This window comes from Eublepharis macularius, chromosome 2, assembly GCF_028583425.1.
Source record: "Eublepharis macularius isolate TG4126 chromosome 2, MPM_Emac_v1.0, whole genome shotgun sequence".
NCBI classification, from domain to species: Eukaryota; Metazoa; Chordata; class Lepidosauria; order Squamata; family Eublepharidae; genus Eublepharis; species Eublepharis macularius.
The window spans coordinates 192,018,294-192,041,786 of record NC_072791.1 but is presented as its reverse complement, the minus strand read 5'-3'; the positions used below and the strand labels follow the sequence as shown (position 1 = coordinate 192,041,786).

The window sequence follows — 23,493 nt, the reverse complement described above, 5'->3', positions numbered from 1 at the left end:
TTTGGATGGAGCCTCTCCTCTCGCTGAGTTTAACCTTGTACGAATCCGGGCGGGAGGAGTAGAGAGAAATACGTGTGAGGGAGCGACAAAAGCGCTTCCTAAAGTGTGTGGCGAGGCGGGGGAGGGAGAGAAGCCGGGCCTTGTGTGTGTGTGTGTGTGTGTGTGTGTTTTGGAAAGCGGATTTTTGCTCCCTCAGGCTAGCCTTTTGCGAAGCTCTGCGGAACCGCTCCGGTCTGAGGTGGAAGGAAAAAAGGAGGCCTTGCCCAAGCGCGCCCCCTTTGGTGGGCTTGGAAAGCGCTGCGACGGAGGAGAAAGCACATCCCCCCCCCCGCCCCACCACACCTTTTCCAGGCAAATGTCAAACGAGGGAGCTAATGTAATCTAGATATTGGCGGGCTGGGAAGGAGAAGGGAAAGGGGGGTGGGTAGAGAAGCTCTCTAGCTGAGTGTGGCAATAAACAGACTGCGGAGGGGAATTTCCAGAAAAAGGACAGAGCTGAGACCTCAAATTAATGTACTAAATTCCCCCTTCGAAAATCGCACCCCCTCGATGAACTAGTGGAATCTGTCACAAGAGTGTTTCCCTCAGCTCCTCTAACGAGCAGTGACAGGCTAATTACTGGAGCCACAAGCAGCTGGCGAGAGGTAGCCAAAGAGCCAAGGAGGAAAAAGTGTGTGTGTGTGTGCATAGACATACATCTGAGGGAGATTTCTTGAGTGGTGGTTGTGGGGAGCAAGCCTGGGACTTCCCCAGGCATCTCTGCTTCAGCTTGAGGCCTGCCTGTTCAGGAATCAGCTGCCTAAATTGTACTTGCCAGCCCCACTGTTGTTAAAAGATTTCAAATATGTCTAGGTTGGATGGGGGTGGGGGGAAGAGAGGAAAACATCTTACTAAATTCAAAGGTGAGAGAAAGTAGAATTTTCTTCTATTCCCCCCCCCCCCCCCCGCAGATCTGCCTTCTTCTCCCACTTTTAAAAATAATTCCTCTCCCTGTCGGGTTTAGTCTCCTCTACTGAGTGAAGGTGGTATTGTTAGTACTTCCTAGTGCCTGAGCTTCCCTGGGTGAGCATAATAAAGCAGATGTCCCCGCTGGCAGCAGAAGCAGCAGCTTTTCCCAGAAAAAAAAAAAGTTGCATTAGATTGGAGGCTGCTCAGGGTGTACATTCGCTTTCCCTCCATCAGAGCCAAGCATCATGCGGTAATCTAGAAAAACATCATGGGGTTCAATGTTTCTTTTTTTAAAAAAAGGGGGAATACAAATGTGGCTATATATAAAATTAGTTACTGAAAGGAAGTATCTGCAGGTCTCTACAACTCTGTATTTCAATGGCCTGATCTTGGGTGTGTGTGTGTGTGTGTGTGTGTGTTTCTTAGTAGTCCCCACTGGTGGGTCATTGAAGGGAAACTGATTAATTTCTCCTTGCAGAATTAAGATCATGTTCCAATTAGTACTAAGGATGTAAAAAAACACACACCCACATTTCAAAACTCTAACTGAAGGTCATTCCAAGAGGTTGGGATTGTGTGTGGAAAAAAAAAAACAGAAAAGGAGGAGGCTTTAGAGAAACATGCCTTTGTCCAGAATTCAATTACTTAAATCTATAGAGAGAAATTCACAGAAAAAACATCTGTTTCTTCCCAAGCCAAACAGGACTTACTCCTGGCAGTACTTATAACTTCAAAGATGAAAGGTTATGTTCAAGCATTACAGTTCCTTCAAGAGCAGTCCCACTATGAATTGCTACCAAAAGCAAAAGCATCACATCTAAGCAAGCCTAAAGAGGTTGAGGTTTCAGTCCTGTTATATCACATATGCATTTATAAATGGTAGATTTGTTATAGTAAAACCAAAACATACATTCTAGGTCACACCACAGACAAACCCCCTCACACTACAGTTTATTATAGTGCAAAGGCAGTTAACAACTTGTCAGAATCAGATGAGAAGTTGAAATCAGAGTTGTAGAAAAATGCCTGGTGCACACAAATGAGTTACAATTATACAAGATGTGCATTCTTTTCCTACATGTGTTTTAAAACGGGCATTTCCTAGAAATACCATACACTTAGAAAAAGTAAATTCAACACAGCAATAGTAGATATAGACAATTTATTAAACATTACTATACAATTAATACTCCTGGACTGAAAACAGCACAGCCCAAGATTATCAGTATACAAATATTATCAGATCCTGGGAAAACATCACAGTTTTAAAACCATCTCAGCTAAACTTTCATGATTATAAAATGCATAGTATTTACAACATACTTCACATATGTAGAAAACAACTTGTTAACCCCCCCCCCACAAACGTCCAATAAATGTGTGTTTAATTTTGCAAACCTTATTTAAAATCTAGAAGCTGAGCTAGCATTTTACTTTTTAAAAATAGTGGTAGGATAAAGGTAATTTTATTTTCCTATTAGCTCCTCTCCTTGTAAAAGCTACGGTAGTTTTACTGGGGGGTAAAGCGGCCTTGGAGAAAAGAGGAGTCAGGAAAGGTTTCCAAGAGAACTGGGAACCTGCAAGCAAAGGTTTCCAAGAATTCTTTCTCTGTGGGGCCCAGCCACAATAACAGAGACAGTAAAAAGAGAAGCTTGCTCCCTAACTGAGAACAAGATCTACACACTTGTTCACATGTGGATGCACATTTCTTTTGCATCACTGTATTCACTCAATTGGCTAAATGTATCTTTTGATGCAAATAAAGATTTGCATCCACTGCCACCTGTTGTCATGCAAGATTAACTGCCTGCATGTAGGACTGGGACCTGGGGGTTATACACAATTCACTTTCCTCTTACTAGGAAATCAGAACAGCGGTTCTTGCCAGCATGAATAGGAACTGCAGATCTGGAACTTGGGTAGGCAAGAGGGGACCATGTGTAGTACTCTCCCACAAAAGGTCTGGAGGGATGACTGCTGCATATTTAAGGTAGGTAAAGGTAGTCCCCCTGTGCAAGCACCGAGTCATTACTGACCTATCGGGGGATGTCGCATCACAACGTTTTCTTGGCAGACTTTTTATGGGGTGGTTTGCCATTGCCCCAGTCATCTACACTTTAACCCCAGGAAACTGGGTACTGTTTTATCATCCTTTACTAATATTCAGTGGGAAAATATATAAAAGCTCCCATGTATGTGGATTGCTCCCTCCTCAAGTGCAAGTAGCTGCCACAGTTTACAAGGTTCTCTGAACATCACAGTCTGCTTGTATGCTCAACAGAAACTCGCTTCATGCAGGAAGGTGAGCAAGCCAAGCGTTTCCTTTTCTGTACCTGTTGATCACTGGGTTTTACTGGCTGGGGAGGAGGGAGAAAGACCCATGAGGGCTACTGTTCTTTCAGAGGTGCATTTTTTTAAAAATAGCACCCGCCTACAGGGAAAAAGATACTTTAAGGGCTATTAAATAGAAAGTAGAATGTCTATAAAGAAGCATCTTCTGTGAACAGAAAACTGTATGAATCCCATTACACCTGACAAATTCATAGGCTAATTTTACGGTATCTTCACATAACAAACGCTGTATTTTTCTAAATGCAGTGAAAGGCACTTGTGTGAAGAACATATATAGGAAGTTACATCTTCTGGGAAGCATGTCTAGGAGGAATCTTTTGTAGTATACTACTCAGCAGTAAAATTATTTCAAATCTTTAAAAATCATGTTTATTACAATTGTGAGACCACCTGCACAAAGTAATAAATGGTGCTCACTACTCTTGAGACAAGAACAAACATTCAGTTCTGCTCTAGGTAAGTTATTTCATTCTTAAAGACTGAAAAAAATACGATGTGGGTCACTGTTAAGGCATTCCACTTGGCTTAAAATGCAATTATCATGTATTGGCCAATTTGCACATAATGTTAACACACCAGCAAAATTGCAGTCCCAGTGGCTACACTGCTGGCCCATGAACCGCAACTGGGGAAGGAACCACCTCATATAGCAAGTACATTTAACTGATGGGTATGAGTGAAATACTTGCACTTCACTTGTGGCTCACATCACATCTTTTTCAGACCCTGGTAGTCGGCATTAATTACTGAAATAGATTGGACTTGTTTCCAAATTAACATACTTAATGAGGAGGCAAGACATCATACTACGATGATGAACGTTACACTTTTCAAAAAATGCTCCTGATGCAAACAGAAGTTCTTTAGAAACACAATAAGAGGTCAAGTTCTCCTCCTTGTTGTCACACACTAGGTGGCCAATATCATTAGTTTCCTCTACCCATTTTTTTGAGGTTAATGGGAGTATATACATGTTTCTCCTGTGTGCCATTAACAGTGGCTTTAATATAATTTAATGGGTGATACGACTCCGGCTGAATTCATTTATTCAGAAACTGCAGTGTTTCAGTTTAAATGAAAGTTCTGTGCGTTCCAGTTACACTAAGTCTTCTTGTCGAAGTGTGAATTCAGGTGCCTTAGAAAGTCCTCGCTGGATGTAAGAGATGGTGGGAAAACTTTTTGACAGAATTCACATATTCCAGGCTGATCAAGTTCTGAGTCTGCAGAGGCAGCCCTCAATAAGTCATTGTCTTGAGTGTGATATGGCTTCCAGGGTGGCTGCAAGAAGTGGGGGGGGGGGGAGAAAGTTAGTACTCTGTGCAAAATGAATGCTTCTCTTTCCACTAGAGCTTGGGTTTGTGCGTGTATATACCTAAATATATAGGGTTGGATCCAATCAGCTTTTTTTTGGGGGGGGGGCAAAAATGGAAACGGGATCCCCTCTCACTATGCAAAAAGGCCATGCTAGGATATGGGTGCACAAAAGCCATGTGGGATGGATGGGAGATAGTAAGGAAGAGAACTAGGCAAGCCTGAGTGAAAAGGCTGGCTGGATCTAACCCATAAAATATTACACTTGATTGAAGAATATACTTTGCTTCTCAATGACTTTTCATAAAAGTAAAGCACCTAAGAATGTACATATTTACTAGTTCTGATTCTAGAAGTGTTTGATATAAACTACAGAAACATTCCTTGCTAAAAACTGTAGCAAGAATATAGTAAGTGCTATATTCTTTATTTCAGTGTATGCAAGCAAACACATCCTAATGCCCTGGCATAAGAATCCCCACACAGACCTCCCCCCTATTTGCACAAAATAAGAATACATTTTACAATGCTTTAAAAATACATGTTCGTTTTTACTAACTGCAACACACAAAACGGAATTTTATATTAAGAAATTATCACAGGTTTTAAGTTGAAACCACAAAAGCTAATTTGGGGGGGGGGGGTTCATTTTTTAATTATTTCTTCACTATAATACATTTTGCAGCCATCTGATTGCTTACAAATTGTTGAGGGATAATTTTCATTTTGTCTGTGTATGAGTGCTGGTGGACAAGTATTCAGCCACTGTTCTCATACTCCGTGCCTTGCTTTTTAAAGACGCACATTTTGAATGGCATCATAACTGCAGCAAATGTACTGGACGGGAAGGGGGGGGGGACAAAAGGCAAAAGCATTTCCTATTGTCATGTTATTGTATGCTTTTATTTTATCCTGCATTTGCATTAGGAGGACAAAAACAATGCACATTTGGGGCCAGAAATGCAACATGGGTTTGCAAGCTCTCTGAGCCACACAGGGTTTATTCTAAGCCTCATCTCCTATTGTACAAGAATCTGGTGCCATCTCCACCTCCACCCTCCTCCATCTGTGAGCACCCCCCCCCCCCAGAACTTTTACTAACTCAAAGGAAGAAGGAAGGAAAAATGATGAACACAGTATTCAACATTCACTTTCAGTCTGTATCTATTTCTCACCTATTCATTTGAAAAAAACCAACCCAGCTTCTTGTGAAACACCCATATGACCCCCAGCACAGAAGTACAATCTCCACAGCAGATTTCCCACCCTTCCCATTACAAAACATTAGAATAAAATAATCTCTGGATCCATATTTCAAAATTCCAGAGCTTCTGAAGCATATTGGTTCATTTAGAAAAAAATCAGCCACAGTTTCTTTAAGAAGTCAGTTCTTTAGCTGAACAATATTTAACGTTGTCACAAGGTTTTAGCAGATTTCTATTGTGGTTCTTTTACCGTGGTCAGCTATCAATCCTTGCAGTACAGAAGCTAATTAGGTGTAATTACAGCAAGTTCTCCTTACAAACAGTCTACTTTTTGTTGGTGTAAATTGCTTCAGAAAGCTGTCTAGGCACTGATGCGTGTTTTAAATATCACCACGGAAGTGTGCTTTTAATTACTTATTTGCCACTCCACCTTGATTTAATCTGGCAGTTTAATAACTGTAATAGGAAGCATGATTACATGGCCAAAATATACATGCTAGTCTTATGATATCTGATCAAGCATACACATCAGTGAAAGGATCATACCTTAAGAATATTTGGCTCTGTTATGTAGAAACTGTAATCCCAGCACACATACACTTTGACTTACAAACTGCTCCTGTTTAACAAAGCATTTTGGTAGCATGATTTTTTCTTTGTTGAGGTCATTAAGCTAGCTATAGTTCTAGTTTGGATTCCCTCAAACACTTCTGTTTTTATTGAGGCGTGTACATACAAGTTGGTGAATTTTAAGCATATGATTAGAAATTTCAATTAATTGCCTTTTACCTAAATTTTAAAAATTCTCCTACAATCAAAACCTAAACTAAGGTGGCCTGCTGGCTTGACTTATTGAAGGGTAAAAGAGATTCTCTTCCTTAAACTGGAACTTATCACTCATTGTCTGAAGGAAAAGTCATCTCTACACATTTTCTGTTTCCCATTACAGAAACACATCTGAATCAAAATAGCCTTTAAAAAAATTTGAAAACATGTATCCTCACCTCACAGGGCCTGGTGGGCTGAAATGTGGGATGTAAAACTAAAAATCAATCCATGCAAATATTCTTCTAAATAGGTATTTATTTATTTAAAATATTTGTAAGATTTTTAGATTTATATCCCACATTTCAGCACACCAGGTCACAGTTTGGCTTGCAACTAAAATCATCTGTTGTGTTTTAAGGCGGTACCCAGTTGGGTTACAAGTATTCATCATACACTCTCCAGAATCTGCCTAAGGGGGACTAGTGAAGTAACAATAAAAATACAATTTGAAAATAGTAGTTAAAATAACTCAGCAAATATAAAATAACAAAGCAGCAGACATAAAAGAAATCATCAGTATTTTAAAACAGCAACCAGAAAAACCAGTAATATAGAAATCAACATCAGAGCAGACATGAAAAGCAAGCAGCATAAAAACAGGGAAAGCGTCGGACAAGGAGATTAAATTTAGCTTAAAAGTCTGGATAAGCAAAAACATTTTAGCTCAGTGCCTAAAAGCATGTTGCTACATGGATGTCAGGTGAGCTTCAACAGGCAGGCCCTTCCACAGGTAGATTCACGTGTATGTTGACACTTTTTATTTAAATAGTACCACAAACACAAATTTTAAAGTAATTCATGTAGTATCTTGGCTGCACCCTTCATGTTTGCTTTTTTCAAACAAAACAAAAAGCAAACTCTCTACTTGATGGACCAGATCTCCAGGTAAACCATAATCAGGAGTGCATCAGAATTCCAGTCCATGAGACTTTCTGTTTAGTCCACACTCTGATTTTCAGCATTACAGTTTTCAATCCAGGTGTTTAAGAAACTGCAATATACTAAGGAAGCCGGATTGAGTTTTTTTATATTTAGTGTCTGCAAGGAAGAGCTAAATTTATTACATCAACTGAGAGCCACAGCTCTAACGACTTACGGCTGCCAATTACACTGCATTTAAGTTTCCCCTCCTCATCTTTATTTGTTAACACATGTACTAAGTACATGACAGGAAGTTCTTGTGTGTGGGGGGAAGAAGAGAGTGGAGAAATAAAAGATCAGGCGTGTAAAGTCAGCGTTTTTAGTGTACTGGCAATGGCAAGCCCTATCTACAAGGATTCAGATATTTTCAACTATGTGCCTTCAAAACAGTCCCTTTTACATACCAACTCAGCAGCATGGTGAACAGCCCCAAGATTGCTTAAATTATGTTTGTATGGCTGTTGACAGGAACAAAGCTTTGTTCTCCATCTGGAGAAGATGGAGAAAAAAGAAAGAAGATCATGACATGCTTCAGACATGACAACCAATCATGCCAGTGGATAAATAAGCCTGGGAGGTCCTTCTCCTGGCATTTATGGATAGCTTGAAAATTAACACACTACAGTTTTCCAAACCAGGATATAATTCTGGTCTGGAAGGAAAAGAACAAATAATAACTTATGGCCTGTACATAAACTAGAGCCTGCAATTAATTTAGAGGTGTTCAACTGACCTTGTGCAGGGTTGTTCATATAATCACAAACCGTGGTGCGTTATTATGCCTGACCTATGCCTCTGCCGCAATGACTACATCCCAAATAAGTCTTTGTCAAGGACCCAGTTGAATTTTACAGTGTACAAAGGATGTGACCATCACCGGAGGATTCTGTCTACAGATTTACTGGTTTTCCCAGTAATGGGGCCCGCAGCCTTTTCAATATGCCCCTCCAACTGGGAACATTATTTTTAGCCATTTTCATACTTCCCTAATTGCTGTTTTGCAAAGGACTACCAATTTGTCTTTGTCTATTATTCAGATGGATTCAAAAGACCGAAATTTCGATCCATTAAAAATTACTTTCAGCCCTCCTAAGCTAAAAACATATGCAAACATTTAGAGGTAACAATAAGGATAACAAAATATTTCAACCAATCACGCAGCTGTATATTTAGTGGATTCTTAAGTAACATTGGCTTCTTTTGCAGAAGCTTCTGGATAAGATACACAATTTTAATCAGGGGCCTTATGTTCTCCATTTCTACATGGATGCAACTAACAAATATTGAAACCATTTCCTATTGCCAGTTGTCTTTCCAAATGTAAACACTTAAATATTAATACTTCCTGGCTACGACTGAGTTACAGAACTGGCCATTCACATTCAGAATGGATACCCTAGACATCTCCTGCTTTTGCAAAACCAGAAATTTTCTGTCCTGACAGCCCGCATCTCATGACAGTTGAAAAACTAATTCTTTTGCATTTAGAGTTACGTCTCTCTCTATCTGTTTGCAACCACATTACCAGCTGTGCCCCATATTGTATATTGGGTGCCATCTATTGAAAAATGAATACACAGAGTAACTAAAAAGAACAAGCAGGATATAATGGAGAAAAAAGAAAGTGATATAATGGATGATCTGCAACTCTATAGAAATCATATAGGAAATAAAAGTTGCATATTTTAATTTGTTCTGAAAATGTTCTGAAATGTTTTATATCTGCCTCCCAGTTCTACACTATATATTGAAAAACTCTTATTATTTTTAGACTAAAATGAAATGAAGATGTATCCCAAGTTAAAGAGTACGGAAGAGTTTAAAGATTTGTGAACTTGGGAGGAATTTTTTTTTTAAAAATTAAACACTTAATAATTTGCAGAGAGGGAGGTCACAAAGGGTGACAAATATGCATTAGGATGATATATTGCCAGGTTAATTTATTTGATTTCAACAGGACTGGTCAAGTGAAAGTGGAGGACACTGTTAAGTATCCTGGAGGTCACAGCAACGGTCCATTTAACAAAATAGAGGTCGAAAAGAAGGTAAGATGATGGATGGATAAAAATGTATCATTGCATTTGAAATGCTCGATCGCAACTTCATCCCACAGATAAACGAAGTTCAACAAATCAAGAGATTGATCAGAGTCAAAATACCGAGAGGCTAAGTCCAGAGTCTGGTCTAACATGTACAGGAAGGAGAAGACAGCTCCCTTTTCTGTAATAGGACGGCAGCACTACGGGGCCTGTTCTGACGGAGCACCAGCACCAGGCGGTGGCAGAGAGAGGAGCAGCAGTGGACAGTAACAGAGGGGTGGGCAGATAAAAAGAGAATGGCAGGCAGCCATTGCAACATTATATGTAATGCTTGAGCAGCTTTTGCATTCAAACCATCTACATTCCCCATGTGCTCCTAAAGGGGGAAGTTATGTGCACACTAAAGCATGTCTGGGTGAAAACGGCAGTCAACAAGCACAAGTTTGGGAGGTATGAGGTATGAATATTTTTCAAACTTAAAACGATCCCTGTGACACAGAGGGATGTGCTCATACTCCTTGGAAAGATGATGCAGTGCATAAGGTGCACATCAAGGGTGTGTGCGCGCACACGTGTGTGGGACTTCTCCTTAGAAGCTGCCAGCCTGATCCAAAGGTTCCTTCCTGGGCAGGGGCTCTGATGCATATGCAGACCCTTTCCAAGCTTAAGAAGGTTTTGCCATTCGCTGTGATTTCAAAGACAGTCCTAGGGAAGCAGAGCTGCCTGAACACTGCAGAGAAATGGGTGTTGGCTAGGAGCAACATGAGTCATCGCGGTATTTTAGGCGTTCTTTCTTGTTACGTTCTTTTTATGCGCACCTTTACGAAAGCTGCCTGTTGCACCCCCCACCCTATTTAAGGGCAAATGAGCCTAGAAATATCCCTAAATCGGGCTGTATGTGGAGATCTGGACCAGAGTCTATAGCTAAGAGAAGGCAGTAACAGCTTATAAAAGAAAACAGATTTCTTCTTCAAATGAAAAAAAGCCCATGAAAATAACCTCACAACTTGATTTATAAAAGAAAAATGCTGCTGCAGGAAATAAGGACTCAAATTGGGGTCCAGCTCAGCCCAAGCAGAACAACAAAACCACCACATTAAGGTGGAGGTAATTTGTCTCATACTTCGAATCAGAAACTCTGCCGAGGTTGTAAACGGAGTATATAGATTCAGTTAAATAAATGCATCTAATTGCATTTTACAGTTTACAGAATAATTGTGTGTAAATGCAAAATTAATTTTAAAAAGAAAGATACCTGCTGAGGTGCACCGACAGTCCTCTCATTAGCTTCTAACGAGGGAAAGGCTCCAAAGTTGTTTAAGAAGGGTGCTTTAAAACCTGGAGCTATTTCCGAAGGGCTGTGTACGAGCGTGTTTGTGTGGGTTGAGGGTTTGGCTTTGCTGGCAATCAACAGGTTATGCATAGCTGAAGTACATTCTTCAGACAAGCGGCATGTCACTTGGTTGAAGTTCACCGCTGGATTGCCAAGCTCTCTGTTGAACTGCAGATCCTGAAGCAGGCATTCAGATCCCACCGCACAAGGAACTGGCGCACTGTCCGGTGTGCTCTGCAGAAAAGCAGAGTCATTGTCTGTAGGTGGGAACTTGACGCTCAGTTTAGAAAGGGACTCTACAGAGTTCTCTTCCTCATCTTGGCCCATGCCTCTTGGGGTGATGGGCGGGAAGTGTAGAATGTCTCTATCTATATCCTTTTTGACCCAAGGGTTACAAAGATCATCTGCTTGTTCGTCGGTACACTGAACAGGCTTGGAGAATGGAATTTCTGTAAAGACAGATGAAAAAGTAATGGTTATATAGTACCTAAGAGCTTTGTTGCAAGCATGTTATCTCCTAATCTAAAGTGACTGTTTTTCCAATATCAGCAGGGAGGATCTGTTAGAATGTTAAGAAATGTACACAAAAAGAGCCCCCAAATTTGGTAGGATTGTTGGACAGTCTTCCTGCCCTGGCAAATCTTGACAACATTTTCCCTTGGCATGCTCCCTGAAGCGGCGACAGAAATTTTCCAAACAAACAAACAAACAAACATAGGCTGATATTGGGACCCTTCTTGTCCATTTTTATCCATGCAGTAATGGAGGCTCTTAAAGTCTTAGGGGGAACCACTGGTTTCGACCCTCTTGCCTGACACTAAAATATTGGGGGGGGGGGATAACACACATTACAGAGACTACATAACCGTACTGATTCTTCTGATTTCAATTTCGCTAGACTTGGTTTGAATCACAGTCCACTTACATCTCCGTTCCTGTGACATCCTAGCCTGGGTTTCAGTGAGTCTAACTCACTTTTGAGAGAAAATCCAGAGCTAATGGCTGAACAACAACATCACTTCACTGTATGGGGCTCTGAGGAAAGAGTCCACTTATGGAACGCCCCTCCACTTGAGACTTGGCCTCGTGTCTCTGCTGCTGTCTTCAGGCACCAGGCCAAAACATTTCTCTTCACCCAGACTTCTGATTAAGTGGTCCTTTAACACAATCTTAGTGTACTTTTAGCCTGAAACTGATATTGTAAGCTGCTCAGTAGTCCATGTTTTTTACACTGTGGCTGAATTTTTAATACTGGATTTTAATTAATAACTTCCACTGTTTTATATTTTTTAATACTACTACTTTTTTAAACCACCGCAGGCAGGTTCCTTGAAGAGGCAGCATCAAAATTTGTTTTAAAAAAACCAATTCATGCTTCAGCCTCTGCTGTGTCCACCCCATGCATTCATTCAACATGGCCTGAACTCAGTCCTGACTTGGCTTTTGACAAATTACAGGAAATGTGGGATTAGATGTTGGGCAACAAAAGCAAGATATGGGCTGAACCCGCTCTGCCGCAGCTCATAGATCTAAGTGACTCAGTACAGGCTAACCGTGTGTTATGGATTAAAGGGTTGTGTGAAGTCTAATCTTAAACTGCCGTAACAATAAGGTGCCTGTAAACATGCTGGTACTATCAATGGGATGCAATAATTATCATGTTATAGACAGTACAATGACTTTGATTATGTACAAAACGGCAGATCTTGGATCCTGATGGTGAGACGAGAGCTCTCCAGTGGAAACTGTTCAACCACTGGATTGCAGAGGCATATTGGTCTGACTCAGTACAGCAAGTTCCAGTGTTCTTGTGACTGAAATAAGGATTTGAAAGCCTCTCTAACAAGGTATCAACAGAATCTGAAGTTTAAGCAAACTCTATTAGCCAGTGGCCCATACCACTGGCTTGTGCAGAACGTTATTACTGCACATGTCCTCCAAAACACATGAGCACTGAACAGAGCAATGCCTTTGCCAGTTTCAATCATTTCCATAGTAAGTAATGGTCTGAGGCTATGCATTGTGTCTCAGGATACACCCAAAGTGGGATACATGTACAACAAAGATGTGCAAACACACTTTGGGTCAAACTAGGTTACCTGTAATATTTCTCTTCTGGGCAAAGTGCAGCTAAGGAGGTGGGTAATTTAAATGGGAAAAATGGAATGGGAGGAAGGATTAAACCCCACTTCCTTGCTGTTGCAGTCCAAGTCTAATTCAGCTTCCCCACACCAGTTGCTTTTAATGTTAAAAATTTGCCAGAAATCCTTTACCACAAATCTGCAAACTGTCAAGCTGGCTCCATCCTCTTCCCTTTCACAGGATCAACAGAACCTGACTCGAAACACCATTTTGTTTGTTTGTTTCTAGCTAATTAACTAATCGGCAGTTGTTCATTACATTTTCTCCCCTATAATCACTGGATGGGGGACGGGAGAGAAGAGACAACAGGGCACCATTTAATTCTGAAGCACGCCCAGAGCTGTTTACTCCCATGCAAGCAGAACAGGGTCAGGAAAGTTAAACCAAGTAGCAGCTTCCCAAACCGAATCACAAAGTGAACTCACTTCACAAGCAATGATGTATATATTTCCTCCCCTTCCCCAAACACCGGGGGGGGGGGCGTTGATTGCCACACAGGTCAAGTGTCATGCATGAAACTGACAAACAAGAACACCTCGTAATGAAACACAAATGGACAGGGAAGGCCTTAAAGAGCTTTGGAAGGACACGCAGTGAAGGGCATCCTCCAAAACGAAGCACAACTTTTAGCCGAAAAGAGATGTATCACAAAAAGAGCTGCCGTAAAGTGATACCAGTTACAGGTTCTCTCCGTAGCTTAAATTTACTCAGCTGGTCCGTCTGTGTCCTCGCTAGTGTACGTATGCGATGAAATTCTTCCTTCAATCCGCAGAAAAGTTTTTCAAGTTCATCCCTAAACGTTCAAAGGTCAATAAGCCAATTAGTCAACTGAGCAGCCACTCAGAAAGTACATTTCCCAGAATTATTGGAACTGCTTCGAATGGAAAGCGAGAGACAAAATTAAAACATGGTGAGCTTTTGCGGGGGGGGGGGGGGGGGCTCCTTTGTCCCATACCTTTAAATGCTGCATAGACTAGAAATTTCTGCCGTTGCAGCATCTCTGGTCAAGTCAGTACTCTGATTAGTACCAACAGCCACGCCTGACATCAGCTGGACCTGTGGACCATAAGAGGGCCACAAGAACCAAGAATTTGGGGGGGGGGTTGGAGGGGGGGAAGAGGAACAGAAAGTTCTCCAACTGACTTGAAGCCAATTCTGCAACAGAGGAACTCTAAGTACAGCCAGTCCCTGGTAGGGTGCAAGGCCCTAGTAGGTCAGGCAGCCGAGTCTTCCCTTTGCTCATTTCTCTCCTTGGGGACAGACACATTACCTTCTGGGACAGACTGGCCCAGTGCAGGCACAAGCCTCCTCCCCAAGCTCAGGTCTACAATATGCAGGCAGAGCCGAATGTATGGCTCCTAGCTGCGTTCAATGACCTACACGCTGATAGAGCAAGTTCTTCAGTATACAGAACAGGCTGTTCCATTCTGACTTTCTCCAAGTTAGTCTTAAAGGTGCTGCTGGACTCTTTACTATTTTGCAACGACAGACTAACACGGCTAACTCCTCTGGATCTATGTCCAAGTTAAATGAACGCAGTAGAGAAGCGATGACACTGTTGTAGCAGTGCCTTCTGCAACCCTTTGCACAGCCTAATCTACTGCTTCTTACAGTGGCTCTGGGTATTTCCTACTCATTTAATACTTGGGGATTGAGAGGGAAGAAACACTGGGGCAGAAGGGGAGGCATACCTACCTTTTAAAATTAAAGGGCCAGCATAAACACTACATAGGTTTGAGCCCAGTGGAAATTGCTGCTGGCAGAAGGAGAGAGGTGATTTATGTTGATTTCCCCCTCCTGTTGCAGGCCCCCAACTTCCCTCTCATACCACTTTTTGGGGTGCCTTTTATGCTGCAGTGGGAGAGGGGGGAGCAAGTGAGGACTGCTCCTTGGTGGAAACTCCTTACGTCAGAAGAGATTTTCTGCAAGATCTTACATGTACCCAGGGCTTTTTTTCAGGGGGAACGTGGTGGAACGGTGTTCCGGAACCTCTTGAAAATGGTCACATGGCTGGTGGCCCCACCCCCTGATCTCCAGACAGAGGGGAGTTTAGATTGCCCTTCGCGCCACTGGGCAATCTAAACTCCCCTCTGTCTGGAGATCAGGGGGTGGGGCCACCAGCCACATGACCATTTTCTCCAAGGGCAACCCACCGAGTTCCACCACCTCTTTTCCCAGAAAAAAAGCCCTGCATGTGCCCATTATAAAACTATCCCTATGAACTAACTTTTGAACGTACTTTTCAAAGACAGTTGCAGCAGAGGCCTCTGCAGGGAATTCCTGCCTGGATGATGACTGTTTGTCATTTTTTGCCTTTGAAGGAGAGAAAAAAGGTACATTTTATCAATTTATCAAACACTGCCTTTATCAATTTATCAAACAAAAACATTAATAGGTTAATATTGTAAAAATACAACCACAGTACAAGCTTTGGTTCTGTATTCAAATAAAAATGTCATCATCCTAAATTGTTGTTGGGTAAACAAGGTTTCCCAGAAATCTAACACAGCACATCTACATTTACTTTAAGGTGCTAGAAAGTGCCCAAGGCATAGCTGGAGGGCTGGATTATATAGATGCTTTGGAAAAGCTAAGCACATTGGTACAGAGTTCACACGAGGGGCACGCTGTCTTTGGGCACATCGGGAGATTCTAGTGCTCCACTTTTTTCTGCACGACATTCATTTTAATAAGGGAAAAATTCCCTCACAGGTATTCAGGTAAAACTATCCCTTTTCATTTAGCACATATTATACAACCCTATACAAATATATATAGTGACGTTCAGACCCAGAACTAATACTGCTTGCCATATATATATTTCTGTATCAGATCATAGTATCATGTTTGTTCCCGTCCAAGAAAGACTCCAGAAGCTCCTTCTGTACAGGGAGCCGGGGCTTATTCAAATGCCTTGTCTCCTGCATTAGAAGAAGTTATTATATTTGACTGCCACCTTGTGGACTAGCCTTGTATTACAAGGGCGTTTATCCAACGCTCTTTAAGTGAGAAACAAAGTTGTTACAATAACCCTTTTTGCTTGTGCATGTCAGAAATTGAAATATTTTCTGACAGCTGAAGTCAGTATGGTCTTGGAACACAAGCATGAACACAGAGGCAAGGCAGATTGTGCATTTGCTTTGCAGAATATTTCAATCCAAAAGGATATCAAAGTAATTCGAGAATTACTGTTTACACATAATAAAAAAAATACTTTATAGGGTGAAAATGACATATGCATCAAATAACTGAACTTTAATTTATGGATTAAGAAACTAATTGTTACTACATACAATTAACTGATGCATGTCATAGTTACATCTCTTTGCAAGTATTTCTATAAATAGTCTTTACCTCTCTTTCAAATCTTAGTACCTCTGTGCAATTTTGTGCTTTGCTTATTTCCTTGAGCTGTTTCTTTAGAAGCCTTATTTCATCTTCTTTGATGGCAATAACAAACTCAAATTTCTTTTCTTTTAAATTATTGTCCTCTTCTGTTTGCTTTAGTTTGATGCTCCCAATCTCCAATTGTTCCTTAAAACAAAAGACGCACACACACCATACTTGGATAATGTTAAGACTCTGAAGAACACCATTAAAAAACAGACTGCTAAATTAACAATTAAAATTGAAATGAAAACCAGCCCTGTGCATACCACCATCACTTTGGGTTGATGTAATTAAAAACCATTTACTGCTACATATAGTTATGTCTCCTTGTGGACAATTACTCAAAACAATTATGTGTTATTTTGAGCATATAAAGAAGTTGCACCACTGATAATGCATATTAGAGCTTATAAAATGTAGATGTTGTCTTATTCCACTTATACATTGTTCACTAATATTTAATTAGTTTCAGCATGTGCTAGAATCAAGATAAAATACATTTAAAGAAGGTGACAATAGTTTTCAAAGATTGTAATTTCTGGAACAGCCGGAACGTAGCTATTTAGCACTTAATGACTTGGGGTTTTGCAAGACTCAAGATATATAGCTTCAAAGATAAGAAATTAAGGCATGTTAAAAGTCGTCTGCATTGTTAAGCTATTAATTTCTTGTATATGATGAAAGACTGTACAGAACGGGAATAAAATCTCAGCAATATAAAAATGAAAAATATGAGGTCACTGAAGCAGCAGCAAGAGTGTTTTCTTGAAGTCTTCCCAGTCCTGATGGACATACATCATTTGCCAATTTGTTACAAAGAAGAAAGGGAGCCAAAGCCAATTGTAATTTAACTACCACAATTTACCCAAAGATATCTAGGTCCTCCCACCCACATCTGCCATCAAGCAAAAGAGATGGCTGTTTTAAATTCAAGTTATAGTTGTATACAGTAATAACTTTTTTTGTAACTTTTTAGGAACTGATGGGCTTAGACTGGAGTAACACTCCTTAGGATTGCACTGTGGGTCACACTGGAGAAATGCAGGTAGCTTTTCCTCTTCTATGCCAGCATCTCTCTTTCCAGAAGCCTGGGCAACACTAGTGCGGGAAGATGGTGTCCTACAGCAGCCACCGTGCAGCGATGATAATGTGACAAACCATCTCCAAATATTGTCCCTGCTTCCAAAGTTTCCCTTTGTAACAGGAGACAAATATGTTTGAACAGGGCTTTTTTTCTGGGAAAAGAGGTGGTAGAACTCAGTGGGTTGCCCTCGGAGAAAATGGTCACATGGCTGGTGGCCCCACCCCCTGATCTCCAGACAGAGGGGAGTTGAGATTGCCCTCCGCGCCGCCTAGCGGCCTAGCAGCGCAGAGGGCAATCTCAACTCTCCTCTGTCTGGAGATCAGGGGGTGGGGCCACCAGCCATGTGACCATTTTCAAGAGGTTCCGGAACTCCGTTCCCCCGCGTTCCCCCTGAAAAAAAGCCCTGTGTTTGAGAACATGGAAAACTGCTCTGCTCAGCTAAGTCTGAAGTTTTGATCCAGCCTAAGGGCCTTCTTCTGTTGGAAGTGGATCTTCCTTGGGAGGAAGGCTTTGTAGGCTGCAGGGAGGTTTAGGATTTTGCCAAATGGAGTGGCGAGATGAAAGCCAAGGACACTTGGGACACCCAATTGCATGCAAACTCCTGGATTCCACACATACACAGAAAAAGATAATACTTTGTGCAGCTTGTCCTGTGTGTGAAGAAGGTGGTACGAACCAGATCCACACATGAGAAAAAGCTTGCTTTCTTTTTTCAAGGGCGTGGTTGGCATCAAGACCTTAGGTGGCATTTCCCATTTCTAAAAAAGGAACCGCTAAAATCACATTGTAATCAGATTTGAGTTTGTCTGAGGGCTAAGGAAGTGCATAATATATAACTGTGGAAAGAAAAAGACAGAGAAAAGCAAATTGAGTTTAAAATGATGCTGAGTTCTGAAATGAACTCAAAAAGGCCTTCCTATGTAATACAGCATTTGGTTTCAAAGAAAAGGGGAAAGATGGTAGATTTATTGGAGGAGGTTAAAAGTGGAACTAGAAGCTGGCAATACTAAATGGAAGTCAGGAAAGGAGTGAAAAAAGAATTAAAAAGCAGCCCAAAGCAGAGATCTGAATCTTCTCAATACATGCCTGTCTGCAAATTCATTTGGGGAAGCAGAGTTCTACCAGCTCTACCAGCCATCTGTAGGCGCCTTACAGTGCACAATGTCTCCTTTTTAGACTTTAAACTCTGTGGGGCAGGGATCCGTTCTCTTTTTTGCTGTGACTCTGTTAATGGCTTTTAAACTTATGATATGGAAATAACAGTGAGAGAGCTACTCTAGTGCAAAGCAGGATTAAGCAGGAAGCGTAAGTGCAAGAGGAAGACCTCTAGGACTAAGTACCACTCAACAACACCAATTGGTCTCGCAGACTCACATTCCTTGGGGCTTCTGTATTATTCATGCATTATGTGCATATGAGAAGAAGCCTCAGCTAACTTTTTTCACACTTGGCATTTATAAGCACATTCCTAAAAATGTACTATGTGAAGAGCTCCTAGGACAGTTCTGCGTCTTCTTCGGTGCCAAAAAGAAAACCAATGTGCACTGCAATCCTGAACAGAGTTATGCCCTGGGATGAGCATTCAGAATATTCCCAAGGTGCAACTACATCGGAAATTTGCTGGTTTGTTTCAGCTCGGGGATATCCAAAACACCAAAAGGCACTCCTGAGATTTCAGGATATTTTAGGGGTTCTTTTGTCTTCCAAATTGACCCATACATCATCATCATTATTATCAGCAGTTCTGTGAATGGGCCCAGAGATGCTTCCAGAATCTAAGAGAGTTGTATGTAAACATCAGAGATATTCGTAAGACGCATTAAATAAACCAGCAGCAGGGGGAAGATTTCTTGCTGTATGAAGTTTCTTAGTGGCAATAACGCTGCAGATCAAGACTCATTTCCACTCTGTCACAGTTTGCTCAGCATTTCTGATCAAATCACCAAGGGCAGAGTCAGGTGCCTAAACGGCAGCATGTACACGGTCATGTCAGTTCATATTTTACACTGAATTTCCCCCTTTGTTCAGGGCCTGTGCTATTTTGAACTACCTTGCAATATTCCCAATCATTCCCTGTACTTCTAAGCATAATTTGGAATTAGGCAAATAGACAGATTTGGGGTTTTGTGGTGCAGCAACAGCTAAGCCTTATAGTGTCAGTCACTAGAGTGTGTTTTAAAACAAGTTTTTGGCCTGGGGTAACTGTGACACTAGGCAGGCAAGAAAAGTTTCCACCGTGTTCCCCGTGACCAGCGTCTCATTCCAACCACATCACCTTGCTTATGCACGCAGTATGTCATGACCCTTTGCCCATGCTAATGAGGACACCATATATATATATACACACATTCTAAACATTAATGTTTTAAATGTTTTAATGTCTGATTTTTGCTGCCTTGGGGACCCTATTTGGGTAGTAAGGTGGCATATAAGTGTTGTAAATAAATACCCTTTGGAACCACTGAAAAAGTGTTAATAAATGAATGCTATATTTTCAGCAGCTGAAGTCCTACTTAATCATGAAGGTAATGGTGCAGTGTGTGTGTAATCCTACCCATGGGGGTAGGCTTGCCAGACCCCTGCCATAGAGAGGGTCCCCTACCTTTAGCCTCATCCTCCTGCCTCTGCTTACTTGACCAGTCCGGGGGGGGGGGAGGCAAGCCTTAAACATGTGCACAAAGTGTACATATATGCTCCCGCGTCACCAGGAAATGACATCATTTCCAGTGCATTGTAGAACAATGGGTTGTGCCAAGGGCCAATTCTAAAAAATAGCCTCAAACTCATTTACTGTTAAGTTTATGCACTTCTTCCTTGTTCCCCTTGCCCATCATGCCAAGATTATAGAGGAAAATCTTCAATTTAATGCCAATTTGTCATGAGGGCTGAATGTAGGTGCCTTGAAAATTATTTATTTAGAAAATGTACATGCCACCTCTCCCTCCAGAACTTGCCTGAGTCAGCTCATGAGGTAGAAATAAATACGACAAAAATCATAAAAACAATCACCGTGCATTCAGATTGGTTGGTGTCGCAGGAGCAAGGCTTAACAAGGATTAACCTCCACAATTCTTGTTATGCAGCAACCCCAGGCAAGAAGGAAGAAGGCATGCAAGACTATCAATAAACTAGGTTTTACGTTTGTCACAAACTCTGGATAGATCCATAGCCACTTCTGCTATTAACGGGACATTTATTCACCATCATAACTGAATCGGCATTTACACGTTTATTGCAGAGAGATGGCTGAAGATGTTTTTACAGTGGCATAACTCTCGGGCAGCATTCTAATCTCCATTTCTACAAAAGAACCTGTTATGCTGTTACCATCAAAGGATGATAGTTTCCGTTTTGTTTTCAGTTCTAAGTTTCTGAAGTAGAAATGGCAAAAGCCTGTTTTTTTAAAAAAGATTTGCTCTCAAATTAGATTCCTACAACATAATTATCAACTGTCACTAATTCAACAAAATACTTTTTTTTTTTACAAATTAACACATATGATTAAAATTTGCTTAGTTGACGGAAACAGTGTCCCTAACTCGTTTTCTACAAACAAATCCCAAAATAAACTTTCAAAAGATGAGGTTGGTAACGCTTAATATAAATAACCTTCTGTTACCATCTTAGACCCCAGAATATACAATGTATGGAATAGCAAAAAAAGCAATAGGAGGAGACAGTCCGGCCAAGGGAGGTGAAGGCACTGCTGAAACTAGGCAGGTCAAGTCCTGAACTGTTTCAGTGGGAAACTTCCTTGGAATCCTGTAAGACGCTGTGAACTCATTAAGAGCAGAGCACATGCTGAAGAGTTAACAAGCCCACCCCTCGAACTCATACAAGAAGGAAGGAAGTTCACAATGGCCAATAACAAAGATTGTGTCTCATTTCCTTTTGCTTGGGGAAGGATTAAATATTCTGGTGTGGGCCGACTTCTGCCAAGGCTGCTCTGAGGCACCCTACTGCTGTGCGCACCCAATAATGTGAATCCATTTGTCAAATGTCAAAGGGGCTGTCACTAAAGTTTAAAAATAAGCTGGTCTGCTTCCCCCTCTCCCAATCATTAGTACAAGTTTCTTGGTTAAGTTACAGTTCGAATGAACTATTGCTTTAAGCATTTGTCGGAGCATTTCAACAAGCGATTGCCCTTCATTCAAATTCTTTTTTTGACTGATGTCAGTGTTTGGATATGTAGAATGGATAGGGACCCAAATGCTACCAGTAGTTGTCAGATGAGAGAAGGATACATGGCAAAATCCCAGTGCACTTTTTTCCAGGCTGTATTATGTGAGGTGAAGGGGAGGGGGGGAAGGTGGTATGTCTGTATGTTGACCACGTGTGCCTTGTAGTGGCTATCAGCCATGAGGTCTGAGTGGGATCAGAGCATGTACAAACTTCTAGTGAGCAAAGATGTGATGGATGGCCAATCAGTTATGCAAGTGCTCAAAGGAAGGGGCCAGGTGTTCAGCTCTTCACCGTCCCATCTTGTTACCACTTTCTGGATCTTACTTACAGCATGGTCCTCTCTGCTTTGAAATGCTTGCCAAAAGATATTTAAAAAGTTACCCAAGCTTACAAAGACTGAGCTTCTACTGGTATGGATATTTAAATTGTTCAAATAAAAATTCAGGGCTTATGCAGGATTCTGTTGGAGTCAGAATCCTGCATGCTGACATTTTGCTCCAAGGTACCACTACAGGAAGGCATCCAAAAACCAAGCAGAAAGTAACATTCCCCTCTGCGTACAGGCTTGGACCCAACAGAGATTCCCATTGACGGACGGGCTTTCAACCTGCAGGCATCCCTGCCTCCCTCCTCCTGCAGCTCAAGATGTCCTTCGAAATGCTGCTCCCATGGGAAAGGGGACCCCCCACAAACAGCTCTGAGGGGGAGGGGGAGACAGAGTTCTGCATTGGGAGTAAGGAACTGGAGAAAATCATTTCTTGTTTTGTCTGTAGAACTCCCTCTACTGGACCCAAGTCATTGACATTTTCTATTCACATCTTACTATTTCCAGCATAGCCGGCCTCAGAAGTTGGGGCTGCTGGGTCAGACTCCTGAACTGGGTGCCCTCCAATGCCCTTTGCAGGGAGTCTTTGTGGTGTCAGTGCTGGGAGAGGAAGGGTTAAACTCACCCTGCCTGCTTTCTTTTCCTGTGCTGGGTTCTTTCCATGTCTATCAGAGACAGCCCTGGCACATCTTCCTTGGCCTTTTGCTGACCCTCCTTTTAAGAGTCACTGGAGCATCAGTCATCTAGGAAGTCCCAGAGAAATCGCACAAAAGTGCATGTCCATCTTCGTTCTTCTGTGCCTCCACACATGGGGACTGCGCAGGCGCAGGCCAGCCGCCGGAGAATTTTCTAGAGCTTCCATGGCTCCGAAGGGGCCGTTTGTCGCGCGCCTCAGCGACCGTTTTCCCGCCCAAACGGTCACGTGATCCTCCAGCGACCAACGGCCCCTTCCCTCAGTTCTCTTCTTGCCGCCGCTTGGAGAGAACGTGAGCTTCGTTGCTCTGTGCTTTTTTGTGCTTCGTGCTTTATTCTGACTGATTGCTTGGCTTTTGACTTCGGACTTCGTGACCTCGACTATTCTTCGGATCTCGTTTTGGACATTGTTGTGGACTCGGTAATTTGACTCGGACTGTTTTTGACCTTCCTTTCGCGTGCCCCTGAAGATGGCCTCAAAGGCTCTCTTCAAGCATTGCCTCCAATGCCACACGAAAATGGCCAAAACCGATGGCCATGAACTGTGCCTGTTCTGTTTGGGAGAGACCCATAATGTGACGGCCTGTAAAATTTGCCAGGGCTTCACCAGCAAGGCCCGGCAGGAGCGCAAGGCCCGATTGAATTCCTCCCTGTGGCAGAAGGTCATGTCCGGAGGCGCTCCGTTGCCCTCCTCCAAGGCCGGCCCAAGCCCCTCTGCCGAACGGCATTCCAGAGCTGGC

General features: G+C 41.9%; 1 protein-coding gene across 4 annotated transcripts in view; it reads right to left on the bottom strand.

Moving 5' to 3' along the window:
• Positions 1-2,095: 2,095 nt before the first annotated feature.
• The window catches only part of TANK (TRAF family member associated NFKB activator), a 56,969-nt gene continuing 35,571 nt past the window's right edge, over positions 2,096-23,493 (bottom strand). For 3 of the 4 annotated variants that reach the window (XM_054971017.1, XM_054971018.1, XM_054971020.1), the window contains exons 6-10: positions 16,434-16,613; positions 15,319-15,392; positions 13,754-13,872; positions 10,860-11,386; positions 2,096-4,578 (exon numbers count right to left, since the gene is read on the bottom strand). In XM_054971017.1, coding sequence (XP_054826992.1) covers positions 4,402-4,578; positions 10,860-11,386; positions 13,754-13,872; positions 15,319-15,392; positions 16,434-16,613 — 1,077 coding nt within the window. In that variant the 3' untranslated portion in view covers positions 2,096-4,401. Of the gene's footprint in view, positions 4,579-7,969; positions 8,055-10,859; positions 11,387-13,753; positions 13,873-15,318; positions 15,393-16,433; positions 16,614-23,493 lie in introns of all 4 variants that reach the window. The other variant, XM_054971021.1, reaches the window with a different exon arrangement.